At 50.6% G+C, this 14,941-nt stretch overlaps 1 protein-coding gene across 1 annotated transcript in view; it reads right to left on the bottom strand.

Moving 5' to 3' along the window:
- Window positions 1-14,941, bottom strand: part of Mindy4 (MINDY lysine 48 deubiquitinase 4) — a 108,187-nt gene that overhangs the window by 44,737 nt on the left and 48,509 nt on the right. Inside the window, exons 6-9 of the mRNA XM_059257879.1 lie at window positions 14,215-14,270; window positions 9,150-9,256; window positions 6,555-6,671; window positions 5,478-5,566 (exon numbers count right to left, since the gene is read on the bottom strand). Of these exons, the coding sequence (XP_059113862.1) occupies window positions 5,478-5,566; window positions 6,555-6,671; window positions 9,150-9,256; window positions 14,215-14,270 (369 nt within the window). The remainder of the gene's footprint in view (window positions 1-5,477; window positions 5,567-6,554; window positions 6,672-9,149; window positions 9,257-14,214; window positions 14,271-14,941) is intronic.

Genomic DNA, 14,941 nt, shown 5'->3' with positions numbered 1-14,941 from the left:
AGATTTTTAAAAGCTAGCGCGGGAGTCCTTAGCAAGTGCCTGGCACTGATGATGAGCACTCTATATGTATCACTACATGAGCCTGTTAAAACAAGCCCAGAGTTCAGAACGCTATCATCCTCTTGAAGGATGAAGAACTACGTCTTGGGGGTGAAGTGATTTATCCAAGTCACAGGGAGGAAAGGGAAGGAGAGTAAAGGAAAGTCGAGCTAACCCATGGTTTTAGGAACCGCCGCCTGCCTTGCAGCCCATCTGTCAAGCATCTTGTGGCACACTCACGAGAGCGTGCTCCTGGGCCAGTGTCTCCCTGCTCCCACTGGCCTTGCCTGCAGCCTCTCTGAGCTGGCCTGTTTTTGGAGTCTTCTCATTTGTTTCAGCTTCTAGTCAGCAGCTTCTACAGCCCCCACCTTATCCTGGCCTTCGCCATATTTCTGAGGCATGGCTTCTTGAGACCTTGAGACCTCATTTTCTAGATAAGAGTGGATCATAGAAAATGCAGTGACCAACAGTCAAGAGGTCCGGGGTCCGTATCTGGCCCCCAGGCAGCAGGGAGCCCACACCCTCCTCAGTCCTGCTGTTCTGTCATTTAAGTTACCCAGAGTTGTCGGGGCTCTCTGGGTCTCACACACACACACACACACACACCACACCCCAAACACGCACTTATCCCAAAGGTGACAACAAAAAGATGTGTCACCTGTACCTGCCTACACAACCAGGACTTGACCCTCACCAGTATCTGGGCAATGGCTTCACTGGCAACCCCTTGGTGACGGAGGAGGTCCTCCATTACCTAGAAATCAGATACATATTTATCAACATTCCCACCAGGAATCTGGCCCCCAGCCAGGCTCTTACAGCAGAAGTTTCTTCAAGAGTCTAATTCCTCCAGAAGTGCAGGCTGAAGTGCCTAGGGAGGGCGGGGTGGGAAGCCTGTGTTTGCCCTAGTGTCTCAGAGAAAACAGGTGCTTTTACCCTAATTATCTCAAGACAATTGTACCTGTCCCCAAAGTTGTACCCATGTGAACTAAGTCTATAGAAAGTTCTGGATAAAGCTGGAGAGTTTGTCCAGGCCACGGTTCCCTCATTTCTGTTCCTCTGAGGGAGAGCAGAGGGCTGGCTGGCTGGGGGCCACAGGGACCAAGTATCTGGAGGTCCAAGGCAAGGGCTCCTGCTTTGTTCTTCAAGTCTCATGATTTCAGAAAGGAGGTATGGTAAGAGGGCAACATCCTAGATCCCCTCTCTGCATTCCTGCCAGCCTCTAAAGGGCTCTCCTGGGGCTTGTGGAGGGGATGAGCCAAGCTGCAGAGCTCCTGTCCAGTGGAAAAACACCGCATCCTGCCGCCTGGCTTTGCCGGGCTAAGTGAGGCGAGGCAGCTGCCACCCTGATGGGCTGAGTCGTAATGAGGCCAGACACCCATACAGAAAACACACGGCCTCGCCAAGCACCATTTATTTCTGCCTGGCTTCCCTGAAGGGGCCACCCACCCTCAGCTCTGCTCTCCTAGAGCCTTGTCCCTTTCTCGGGATCCTTCAGACCCGGTGTGCAAGAACCCAGCCCAGGAGCTGCTGCATGTGTGGAAGATCCTCGGGTTGGCAGAGCACCCCGAGAAGCGTCACAGTCCCAAGACCAAAGGAGGAGCTTACCCTTTTCCCCGCCCCAACCCTGCTCTTATTAAACTGGGCCGTTTCTAAAAACGTAAAATTTCAGAGTGAAAAGGGACCACTCAGGCCTCAAAGCCTCTGAGCATACACAGCCCAGGCAGGAACATGGATGGCTCTATCCACCAGTACTTGGCATGAAAGTTACTCCAACTGGAGATCTAAAACAGACATAATTGCACTCACAACCCATCCCATCTGACTACAGAGTAGTTGTCTGTACTCTTCGGGCCAGAGGAGGTTCTGCTGAGAAGCCCTTTATACACAGAGAGCCTGAAGAGTGCCGAAGCATCCGTCAGCTGTTTCCAGCCCCAACGGCCTCTTCTCTCCCTTCCGTCCCTGGTCCCCACTGCTTCTAGTGTGCAGCAACATGCCGAAGATATCACAGGCCAATCCTGGCTCAGGAGTGGTGCCAACTTTGACCCTGAGCTAGCCTCTCTCCATCTGCGGGCCTCGGTTTCCCCTGTACTATGATGAGCTGAGTTCAATGGACCTATTCACTTGCATGATCCTGGAAGGTTTTTTACAAGGCTGTTTGCATTTGCATTTCCTAACCCAGAGATGCGAGCCCTCGACCACCACTGTCACCCAGGTCCTGGCCAGCTCCTGTGCTCTCTGCCGCCTCACCCCAGCACACTGACTCCCTCCTCCCTCAGGACACACCACACCCGCTGGATAAGGATGCCTACTGTAGACTTCAACCTGCAGAACACTAGCAAGACAGAGGCTCAAACTGCAAATGGCACCCCCCCCCTCCTGGCCCAGAACAGTCCCCTGCTCGGTCCTTCTAACAATGCCGGATTAAGTCCTGGGTCCCCAGTGCTTCCCCTCCCTGTCCCTGTCTGCCTAAGGTGGCAGCATCACTCCTCTGACAGGAGACTGGGGAGTGCATCAGTGCCCTTACCTAGAGCCCTCTGGCCAGCAAGAGTTGGTGCTAGTCAGCTGGGGGGAGGGCCTTAGGGACTTTACAGATCACCCCTCCACCACTTCTCCCTAAGTTTCCTTGGACTTGAAAGAGAGCCGAGCCAAGTGCTCCTGCTTCCCTCACACTGAGCAGGAAGGAACACCCTGTGCACTTAGCCTGAGGACCACAGGGATGAGGGATAATGAGCAGCATCCAGAGCTACCAGGCCCAAAGAAAGGGAGCTTCATCATCTTCCACAGACAGATCCTACATCACATACTCACACAATATGAACCACACATAACAAAACTTATTCACACAATACAACCCTCACACAGCATAACCCACACATGCAACATCACCCATCCCACACAGGACGTAACCCACTGACATAACACTACCCACATACAACCTCCTATAAACATGACCCATTCAAATAACATAACCTAACCAAACACTCCAACATAACCTACCCAAACACTCCAGTACAACACAACTTCCACATATAACACAGCCACTATACAACCCAACCCTCACACCACATACCCCACATGAAATACAACCTTCCAATCACCCACAACACAGTCCCAAAGCACAATTCTCACACAACATAATTCACACACTATATACAACATACCTCACATACAAGATAAACCTCAGATCCAACACAATCCCACATATAACACACCCTCTAAATAGAACACAATTATCCCATAAAACAAAATTCACACATATACAATACAATCCCACATATGATGCAACTGTTCTACATTCCGTAACTCCCATACAAATATAATCTCCACACAGCACAACCCTCCCAATGTAATACAACCCATACATAATACAACTCTCTCTCACACAACACAGCTTCCCTCATAAAATACATACAAGCCACATGCAGTAATTCAAACATATAGCAAGTCCCACATACAACACAACCTTCCCCCACACACGCCCCATACAGCACAATCCCCCAACATTATAGCTCCCACGCAGAACACAATCCTTATACATCACATAACCCCCCAAAGCAACTTTCCTCCTCTTCCTAGGTGTGCCCCCCCAGCCCCAGCTCCCCGCATGACCCGGGTCCCACATACAAACAGAGCAGGCCTGGCCTCTGGGTTTTGTCCAGGTGAATTCCTTTCCTTCTCAGGTCCCAGCACACAGCAGCTCTAAGCCAAGGCCACATTTCTCCCTGCTCCTCTCCCTAGCAGAGCCCTGGTACAGCTGCCCATGCAGCAATGCCAGGCAGTGCTTGACAGGTGCTAAACAATGTGAGGCCAGTGAAAGGGTATCACCTTCTACCACTTGGTAGGGTTTTCTTTCGACTCAGAATCACCTTAGGCTCCAACCTGAGGGGCCTCGGCCTTCACAGCTCTGGCTCCCTTCCCCTGTGGGCTGTAAGAAACTATGACAGCTTGTATCCTGCACGGCATCCCACTTCCAGAACTTCAACAAAGCATCCTGACTACTGGGAAACCATCTATGTATGACTCCTCTAGAAGTCCAAAGCTAGGGATCTAAAGAGGCTCTGAGGGCGATGTGGGCTGACATGAGTCATGAGGCATCACGCACAAGGGCCAGGGCCAAGGCTTACTCAAAGCTGCTGGTAGTCCTAAGAGCCCATAGGCCCTCCTGGTTGCTTGGCTCTAACCCATCCCTGGCCACCTCAGGCAACCTCTGTTCTTCTCCATGCCCTAGGGCCTTTGCACATCTTGTTCTCTTTAGTGGAATACCATTCTGCCTGCCTCCCCTCCCTGTTTGTCTGGACAACTCATTCATTGCTCATGCACTCATTCAACAAAAATCCTAAGGGCCTCTCCTGTGGACCAGGCACTGTGCGGGATTAGAGGCAGGGCATGGGTTTACCTTCCCTGGAGGTCAGGGAAGGCCGTCCTTGACAAGGTAGTGAGAGAGGCCAGCAGATAACCCGCCTGGGCACAAAGGGAAAGAATTGGAGGGTATATGCTGAGGCAGGAAAATTTAGAGGAACTGAAGTATGACATGTATGTGTGATGGAGAATAAGGAGCTTCCTTCCTTCTGCAGACACTTCTGCAGGAGACTCAAATGTACCTGCAGGAAGCCTGCTCTCCCACCTCTGGTAGCATGCATGACCCCGTCACCACCTGTCTGTCTGTCTGTCTCTCCTGCTCAATGCCAGTGGCCATCAGGGAAAGGGTACCACCATCACATCTCTATGATTTATAGTCCAAGCTAAGAAGGGAAGTGGGCAAGGGCCCTGCTGAGGGTGGCGGGGATCCCGAACTCAGCAGGTACTGCCACATCAGGAGTGTCAAGTGCTTCTGGAGAGCAGAGACAGTGCTGGCCTGCCCAGAAATCAATAGCAAATCTCGAAGCTCTTGGTTGGCACCTCTGGTGAAAGGAGGGAGAGAAAGCACGGGCTTCCCTCACTGCCCAGAGCTGTTCTAGGAGTGTTGACTACATGCGGATGAGCAGGGGTGCCTAGGAACAAATTCTCTGTGTGTAAAATGGAAAATACGAAGCCACAAAGGGGAGAGAGTCATGCACAGTGGAGTTGGTTGGAATGTGCAGTTCTGGCTGTTGACAGAGATAAGCAGGGAGGGAAGGAGGAAGCCTTGGACTTAGTCAGAGGGTCAGCAGGTACTTCTGGGTGCACAAGGGGTCCGAGGAGGTGGGTAAAGATGCAAAGCCATCTTTAGTCACTTGCCATGTGGAACAAAACATGACTCACCGACCTTGCCTGCTCCAAGAAGCAAAAGTACCATGTCCGTGTAACCAGGTCAGCAGGAGCCCTGCTAGCTAACTGCTTTTGCCTGTCTTGACCTCCAGGAGACGGGAACTATCGGGGAACACCCACACTTCCTTGCTTATTTATTCTGGACACTCGAAAGAAGCCTTGAGAAGGGAAGATGAGCACCGACTTACAGATTAGAGTTGGTTTTGCTATCTCCGTCAAACAGGAGTTTCTGCAGTACACAGCCTTGAACAGCCGCCAGAACCCCACAGGGACCACCCTGCAGAGAAAGACACATGTCACTCACTACCAGTGAAAATGGCCCCAAGGAGCTGTCCATTCCACCCACCAGCCTCTAGCCCCAGTCACAGGGGATCTTCAGCAAGGTGACCTGTCTATATGTAGACACCAAGCCTAACCCTGCTGCAAAGAAGAGGTCAGTTTGAGATACTTTCTCACGGGATGAAAGTGACTATTTACAAAGGCAGGTATGTGAAGTTAGACACATCACCACGGGTTTTCAGTCACTCAGACAGCTCCCACCGTGTCCAAGGACTGTCAGAGCAATAGGTCAGGATACCCCGGAAAAGCTGTGGTAAAAGAGGAGCTGAGCTTGGCCACACCACGGAGGGAGGTAGAATCTGGGAGTCTCAGGGCCCTTCCTCAGACAGCAGAGGCAGGGGAGGCTCCAGGGCTGAGAAATGTGCCCAGTGGAGCTCTCCTGCAGCCCTCGGCCTCAGAGTGGGAACACCCAGGCCTTACTTGAGACTATCCTGCTGAATATGTCCAGGGCAGGTACAAAGTGTGCCTCACCTAACTCTGGCTCCGTAACAACCACTGCACCCTCTCCCTACACCTGTTGAGCACACATGATGCCTTGGCATCTCCTGAAGCAGGCCCCCTACCCTTGCTCTGGCTTCCATTTTCTGAAAGGGACCCTCTCCAGCTCTACCTGTGAAACCCCCAGCCTTTCCCAAGGTTTGGCCTATGAAGGATCTCGAAGCCTCCAAGCATGGTCAAGGCCACCTTCTGTTCTTCCATGTTGATATCCTGGTGTCAGAGGAAGTGAATGTCCCCAGCGAGGATTACAATGGCCCTTCTCACTCTAGTAAACCATATCTTAACTGCCTGCACCAAGTGATAACCTGGGGATTACAGGGTAGGCCAGATCATCCCACTGATGCTCTCAGAGGTCACCATGTGAATGGTGTTCCCACTTTATGTGGGACAGCCCAGAAGGGTCCCTGGGGAGCCCAAGAGTAGCCTGCCTTGTTCTGCACAATGCCGTATTTTAACGAGGCGGAGTCACTGAAGGAAAAGTTCTGAAGTTTCCATTCTTCACTGAAGCAGCAAAAGGTAGAGCCGAACAGAAGGGTCTTCAGCTCCTGGGAAGGAAAAGCATTTTATGGGCTGTTTGTAAAATAAACAATAACAAGGCTTGCAGCACAGGCCCTGCAGGAGTTGGTCATGGGTTCTAGAAAGTGCATTTTCTCCCAGTGGTCTCTATTTTGCAAGCCCATTCTTCTCATATTTGAGGAAGATAAACCTGACCTTAAGGGCGTCCTTACCTCTGGAACATCTGTAAACCACACCAGCCCATGCTAACATGGGCCAAGATTTTCCTTACACAGACCTTGAAATGTAAAACTTTGGCCTCACCAGGGATCCTGGGGGGGCCTCAGATCCTCCATCGGAAAGACTCTAAGTTTTCCAGCCTGACCTCACATTAAAATTATCTAGGGGCACTTAAAAATAATCCTGATGCGCAGGCCACGGGCCAGGTCAATTCAATCCACATTCCTGAGGAGGAGAGGCCGGTATCCATAGGTTTGTTTGCTTTTTTAGTGTGCTAAGAATGAAAGCCATAGCTATCTGCCTTTGCCCCATTATCAGATTCTAAACTGCCCCAAGTGATTCCACTCTGTAGCAAGGTTTCAGAGCCACAATTCTGGCACAAAGTTGGCAAATACAGACCATAAACTAAATCGGGCACTTTTCTGGTTTTGTAAATAAAGTTTTATTAGCACATAACAATGGGCATTGTTTGCATTTTTTCTATGGCTGCTTCTACATCACAGCAGCAGATATGAGTAGTTGCAACAGAGACCAAAGTCCTGAGCAAAATCAAAAGCATGTTCTCTAGCTTTCTGTAAAAAAAAAAAAAAAAAAAAAAAATGCATTCCCTCTAGGATGCCACCTGTAAGTGACCTCTTCCGGAAAACCCCACCACCCAGAGGGCTTCCTACCATCTCCCAAGGCCGTGTCTCCTTCTTTCAGGTCTCCAACATCTCTAGACTTAAGATAGTCAGTTTGTAGTTCATCTTCTAGTAACCCAAGTACTTTTGTCCGCTCTGCAATACCAATGCTTGTTCACGGGCCCCACCCTCTGCTACCCCATGATGGTCTATGGCTTTCTGTCACAGTTTTACAACCATGGAGGGGTGCTCTGAAGCCTCAAGAGGGCTCTAGGACCCGCAGGCTGGTCTCCAGCCCCTCCCTCGAGCCTGCTCTCAAGGTCAGGCTCTTCCTGTGGATCTGGATCACTGTCCACTACAATCAATTCTTTCATCTCTTCCTTTAGTACAAGGAATCTCGGTGACATAGACATGTATCTACATGTCATCATCAAATGTGGCTGACAGCACACTGGATAAAAAAATTCATCCATCAGGGCTTGGTTCCCCTTCCGTGCCAAGTGCAACCATGAGTATGCTTGGAATGTGCTTCCAACAGCCTGCAAACTACAGACTTGGGTCTTCTGGGTGGACCTTGTTGCTGTCCTCTTAGCCAAAGAGTGACAGTTCCAGGACACTGCAGTGTGTTTAACAGCCAGGAAGCCTGAGCCCTGTCCTCTCCCATCTGCGAAACGCCTTCTCTCGGATTGGTTTTGGACAATTCTTGCTGGACAGGCTCTGGGGGCCTCCCAGGGCTCGGCACCAAGCGGAAGTGCCTGTGCAGAGGACCAGGGCCCTGTGGCTATGCATGGTCAGAGCATGGTAACCAGCTTTGGGGCCCCTTCCATGCGTCTAGCCCTCTGTAGCTTCAAAAGCTGGAAGGAGAACAGAGAGAAACCAAAAAGGGAAAGGAAAACAAAACCTCTAGAAAAATCTTTTACATCAGGATCTATGTGCTTGTCACACAGTTAAGAGGGACAAGAAAGAAGTTGGCTGCATCTCTAGGAGCTTCTAGATTTTCCTCTGGAGCCTGGCTGAAAGGCTGGTGTGAGGCAGCAGGAACAACACTTCATCCTGCAGGAACCTCCACACAAAGGAGGAGTGAGCCACCCTGGCAATTAAGGGCCCTGAGGAACACAGGGAACCTTTGCCAAGAAGGCCATAAGGCAGGGAACCTGTGTCCTGCTGTCATGGGTCCATCTAAAAGGCCACAGGTTCAAGGCTGGGTATGCTGACGAACTGCCAGCCCTCCCTGTCATTCCAGCTCTGTAGCTGCCCAGAGCCAGTCTCACAGGACAACTACTTCATTATTGTCACACCACAGCACATGAGGCAGCTCTGGGACATCAAAGGGCAGGATCCTGCAGCATCTAGAAGAAGAAGACACAGCCCTCCCTCCCACAGCCCTTCCACAGTCCTGGGACTGTCACTCTTTGGCTAAGAGGATAGCAACAGGGTCCTCCCAGAAGATCCAAGTCTGTCTCATGGAGGCAGGAGAGCAGTCAGGACTAAAACAGTCTTCCTGACCCTTGGTTCAGGTTTCTTATACATCACACCCCAGTTCCCACTTCAACAGTGTCCAAGAGATTATAATGAGAAAGAACCACTGAGCCAAAAACATCAAAGTTGTGTAGTTCATATCAGACGGTGTTTAATGTGGACTCCTTGCACCTCAGCATCGACACCTACCTTCGCCAAGGAGAGGTCCATTGGCTTTGACACAGTTTGCAGCGTGAGCATCGATGGAGGTGGGGACAGAACAACATCTTCCTTTATCAGTTCATCCTCAACATCCTCTGGAAGAAAACATGGCCATGTTGTAGTTCAGGGGAGATGGAACAGGAAGTCACTTATACAGCCACCACACTGAGAACTCAGGAAAAACTTGAGAATGCCCCAGCCTGAACAGCAGCCTCCACACCAGGCCCCAGGACTTCCCCACCAGGAAAGAAGGCAAAGAGGGGCCCACTCCTGGCCACCACCCCTCCCTTGCTGTGCCACAGGTGGACAGAGTGAACTGGTGCCTTAGAACCTATAGCCAGTGAGCCAGGCCCAGCCAGACCCAGCTGTGACACATTCTTCACAAAAGGTGAGCAGGAGGCACACATCTGTTATCCCAAAGACCCATGAGAAGAGGCCAGCACTGAAGAAGGAGTCATATTTCTTCAAAAACAATAGTAGTATTCTTACTGTCCTCGGTGCTATTTATTGGGCATTTGAGTTGTGCCCCCCAACCCCAACTTGGCCTTTTGAAAGCTCGATTCCTACGGTCTCACTTACAACACAAACATGAAGCGTACGTAGGCAGTGACGTAGCTGTCCCAAGTTGGGCACAGAGAAAATGGCAGAGACAGAACACAAACCAAGATGACTGGAAACTGCCTGGTAGCCTGCCTCCCCCGGACCTCCAGCCAGAAGGGACTCCAGGGCATCTCTTAAGTCTATCCTCTCCCAGCTGTGATGATTGAGGGAGAAAGAGAATCCTGCCCGTCTTCAGCAGCACAAGCCTGTGACACCTCAGCTATCAATACCCTCTGGGCCTCCCCGCTTCTGTGCAGCATACACTAGAATGCTCAGATAAAGGACCGCAGGAGAAGGTACCCCGAGGTAAGCATGCCGGCAAAGCTGGGCACATACTCCCCAGAGACACTGCCAGGGTGGGCCTGGCATTGGGAGTGGGGGCGCAGAGAGGAATCTCAGGCCAACTTCCCCATTGTATCTCACTCGACAGCCTCCTTCCCCCATTGGGTAGAACCAGGCACCCCACAAGGGAAACTCATCCACTGAATAAGAAGATAAGACATGAAAACAGAGTGGGGGCCATTAGGAGGGGTTTCAGGAGGACAGAGGGGGGAAGAAGTGAAGGCAAGGGGGGGTGAAAATGACTAAAATTAATTCTGTACATGTATGAAACTGTCAAAGAACATTTTTTAAGGCTGAACTTGAAGTAAGAAGCTAGATTTAAATGAGACCTTTCTTCGTTTGAATCTCTGGAAACGTTATCCTGTGACCACGGCCTTATAAAAATAACCAGAAATAGAAACCAGATGTTCCCAGCAACGTGAATGGATTTTAGAAGCTTGGTACTATGTAGAGAAAGGAAGAAATCAAACGAGATGGCAAATAAAGACACACGCATCCCGAGCAATGCCCCAGACTCTGCGGGAACAGATGCAGTTCATGCCTAAGATAGTGAGGCTTGACGGGAAATAAGGACAGAGAGGAAGAAGGAGAACATGGCTGGCAGGCAGACTTCATAAAGACACATGGTGAGAGCAGAGACCAGAAACATGTGGCTTATCTCACTGTGTGCACCAGAGGCCCCCGTCTACCAGGAAGAGCAACCTAAGTGACTGATTCTACCAGGCCTGAAGGGCTCCTTGCAATGCCTGGGTCAGCCTGATTCCTGGGGGATGAAAGGGACGGTGTCTGGGCTCATCTGGAGACCTCTGTTTGGTTTTGTGAGGGTGGAGGGGTCAGCAACATACTCTGCTCAGTCCAAGAAGTGAGTCTGGGATGGAGGCTGGGAGTTAGGGAGCAGGACTCATGACACATACAGGGTGGGGTGAGCAGTGGGGGCAGGCAACCTCCCTTGGATTCTGCGGGGAGGATCTGGCCCAGCACAGGAGTTGATTCAGGACCACATAGCAGGCCTCAGGACCAGATGTGGCGAGACCGCCATGAAGGGAAAAACAAAGCACTGAGGAATGACGTTTTGGCCAGGACACCAAACTGTCTGCAAATGCCAGTGGTTTGAGAACGCTATTTTTAAGGCCGTCATCTGAATGCCTGATTGAACAGGAGCTAGGGGTTTGCTTTCCCATTTTATATACCCTTTGGAGGGAAAAGACACTGAGGGAGGAGGGGTATGTGGGTGGAGAGAGAGAAAAAGAATCCCATTCCCCTTCAAGTGGGATCCAAAGAGAGCAAGAGACATGGAGCTGGTGCTGAGTCCACAGTGAGATGGCCTTCGGGCTCTTTTCTGTATGAACTACTCAGACAGCATCTCTATCAGCGAGCTGGTACTTCCTACTGACCCCAGGATATCCACTGTGAGCCCTCCATCACCAGACACTGACAGTCCTCCAAGACTTGGGTTTGATAAGGATGCCCTCCCCTCCCCTAGTGTCCCAAGACGGAACCTCAGTCCTCTCCACCCACTGTGGCTTCAGTCTCTGGATTTTCCCCATCTTTCAAACATCTCATGTCTATCCCTTCTCTCTCCATTGTCCAGGAAAGAGTGTTTTTCTATTTATTCAAAAGCACTTATTTGTTTATTTGTTTGCAGAACTGAGCATTGAACCCAGGGCCTCATCTGGCACTGTGCCTTATTCCCAGCCTTCTCTGCTCTCTTTTTCACTTTTTATTTTGAGACAAGGTCTCACTAAGTCACCCTGACTGTGAACTCACTTTGTAACTCAAGCTGACCTCGAACTCAGGGTAATCCTCTTGCCTTCAACTTCCAAGTAGCTGAAATTACAGGTCTGTATCACCGGGCCTGGTTTTATGGCATCCTCTCTCAAATACCCACAATTAATATACTAGAGACAGCATGAGACAGAGAGGCCCAGAACTCATGAAGGGACCACTCTGTTCTCCAGGAGATCCCAGCAGCCCAGAGAAGGAGACACAGTGCCCAAAACACAATGGTGAAATGTGCTGGAGGAGGAACCAGGGCAAAGGTTCAGGAGCAAAAAGTAAGACAAGGAAATCTGCCATGAGAAATCAGGGAAGAGCCTGGTAAGGTGGCGTGAGAGGTCTTGAAATACTCTGAGACAGAAGAGCCTTATCATTCTGCTGTGACTCTCTCAAGAGCTCCTCACAAGTCCCTTGCTGGGGATTTCTACACTGAAATCCATCCTTTGCCAAGTCTACACAGCCCAATGCACAGCCCTGATAGTCAGCAGCTCCTGGTGCCCAGTGATTTGGTCCAGACCTTAGCACAGCACTCAGAATCCTCTCTGCTAGCTTGCTCCAGCCCCTTCCTGACACCCACTTCCCTGTGGGCCCCGCTCCTCTCCACAGCCTCTCTAGCTTTCGTCCCTGCCTCTACATGAGCAGTTACTTCCATACATCCCTTGGGCAAGACCTGGCTCATCCTTCAAAGTCGAGCCTAAATGCTACCATTGTGGACCTTCCAGGGCCCATCACAGAACTTGTATCCTGTATCTCTTGAAGCTCATGCATTTCTATGGGAGGACATTTCTCTCTCTGAGGCCATCCAGTTCCGCCCTCCAAGAATATGAGATGATCTCCACTCAGCAGCCTGCCTTCAGCAAAGCCTCGCCTAGGTCTGCAGGGGGCTGCAAACAAAGGATCCTAAACCAGACCAAAAGGAAACAGAGGAGAACATGGACCGGAATGCGCTGCCTCTTTCCTGCACCCCACATCCTTTGCCCCTCAGCTCTCTCTCTTTTATCTTCCCTAACTCTGTTCTCATCCTTGACTTCCTTTTCCTTGTCTGATTCATCCTCCAAGCCAGCAGCAGAGGGTCCCCTCCTTCCAGAAAGTACTTCAAATGGCTTCTGGGAACTGCCAAAAAGCTTCCCTTCCGAGAGGGGTTCTGAAGGCCGGGGACTGTGTCTAAATACGAGTTACTTTCATCTGAAAAGCTTCAAGAGCTGCACAACCCAGAGGCTTTGAGTGCCGGAGCTTCTTGACTCCATCCTTTACTCTGCACAGCCATGGACAGAAACCTGCCCTTCCTGGGCTGGGCCACATCATCCCCACCAGCGGTTCCTGGTGATTTCTGAGGCTCTGGTACCTCTGAAGTGCGTTACGCGGCATAAACAAGCCAGCCTCCATGATCAGAGCCCCGGCCTGTACTTTCAGCTAGATCAAAGCTCACTGTTGGCTGCACCTCCAAGCCAGGAACTTCTAAGAGTACTCCTCTCCTCCTACAGCTTAAAAGGGAATGTTTAAAAGGGAGAAAGAAGCAAAGTGAGTGAATCGCTTCTATGTGCCAAGAAAGACCAGCAGGTAAAGGGCTGGCTTCCAGGAGAGCAGACTAAAGAGCACTCGAGCTCACCCTGTTACGGCCAACCCTGCCCTGTCATCGTCCACTCTGGAGTTTCTACCAGACTCTGTCTTCAAGGATTACAGACAGAAAGAAACTGCTTCAAAGCTCGAGTGGAAATAAATGCTCTGTTTGGATCGCAGAGTGCAGCGGCACAGATGCAGCCACTACGTGAAACGCGTGGGGCTGAAGCGGAGCCCCACACCCTTCTCTGTGCATTTTAGACCTCAATCACGCCTATGAACCTTGTAAATGGACGTGCCACCCCAGGCAGAGCTACCTCAGATTTTGGCCTGGAACTGTCTTCCAGAAACACTCTAAATGGTCCCAAAGAGCTCCTGTGCCTGCAGCTGTGCAGCGCAGGTCCAGAGAGAAGCAACCGAGTTTCTGTTGGATGGCCTGGTTTGCTTTGGGGAAACAATCTATTCATTGGTTGGTTGGTTTGACTTGGCTTTGAAGACAGAGTCTTGCCACAGGCTCCAGGTTGGCCTCCAACTTGGGATCCTCTGCCTTAGCCTCCTGAGTGCGGGGTTGCAAAGCATGTGTGACTACATCCACCTATATAACCAATCCCTCTTTTAAAGAACAAACTGTCCAGAGGAGAAAGGCAGCCAGTGGATGGAGACACTGAAGGAACAGAGCACCATGGCCCTGAGGTGGCTGGTGAGGAGTCTCCCACCAAGCCTGGAGGGAGTCCTGCCACTGCCTAGACACAGCAGAGCGATGAGCCTCACCTACCTAGCAACAGGGCATCTGGTTCATCACTGGCCTTTTCAGACACCAGCTGATTTTCCCTGAAAAAGAAAAAAAAGAAAATGTCAGTGTGGAAGAGAATGCCAGAGGCACATTAACAGTACAGGTGACTGCAGGGACTACCTGGCCCTGATGCCCAGAGAGTGCCTTGAGCAGGCTACATGCCAACGAAGCTCACTGGTCACTGGGATACACTGGGGACAGGCAAAGGGCAAGTCTTATCATCAATGTGTCTGCCCCATCACTCATGGTTTCAAAGATGGGTTTGCTTATTTATTTCTTCCCTCCCAGCTTTCCTGTAAAACCATGTGGGCTACTTAAAAGGATACTGGCCCTATGGTTCTGATTTCTGATTTGTGTGTGTGTGTGTGTGTGTGTGTGTGTGTGTGTGTGTGTGTGTGTGTGTATTCAGAGCCTCCACCCATGTAGTAGCTCCACTTAGATTTGTTTTCCCCCATCCTGCATCAATCTGAACTAAAGGAAATAGAACACATTGAGAGCAACACTCTTACATCATTCTCCAAAAACTCATTTACTATGTCGAAAATGACAGTTCTTTTGAACATGGCATTGAAATATATTTTCCTCCACCGTCTTTGCAGGCTAAGATATGACTGCAGTAACAATGACAGTCTCGCCACGGTGCCCTCCATTGAACTGGCTTCCTCCTAAAGATGTATGAAGGGTGTGAGTGAGGACAGTGTAGGACACA

Source organism: Peromyscus eremicus, chromosome 3 (assembly GCF_949786415.1).
Source record: "Peromyscus eremicus chromosome 3, PerEre_H2_v1, whole genome shotgun sequence".
Classification (NCBI taxonomy): Eukaryota; Metazoa; Chordata; class Mammalia; order Rodentia; family Cricetidae; genus Peromyscus; species Peromyscus eremicus.
The sequence above is the reverse complement of the archived record's forward strand: the minus strand, read 5'-3'. Positions and strand labels throughout refer to the sequence as shown.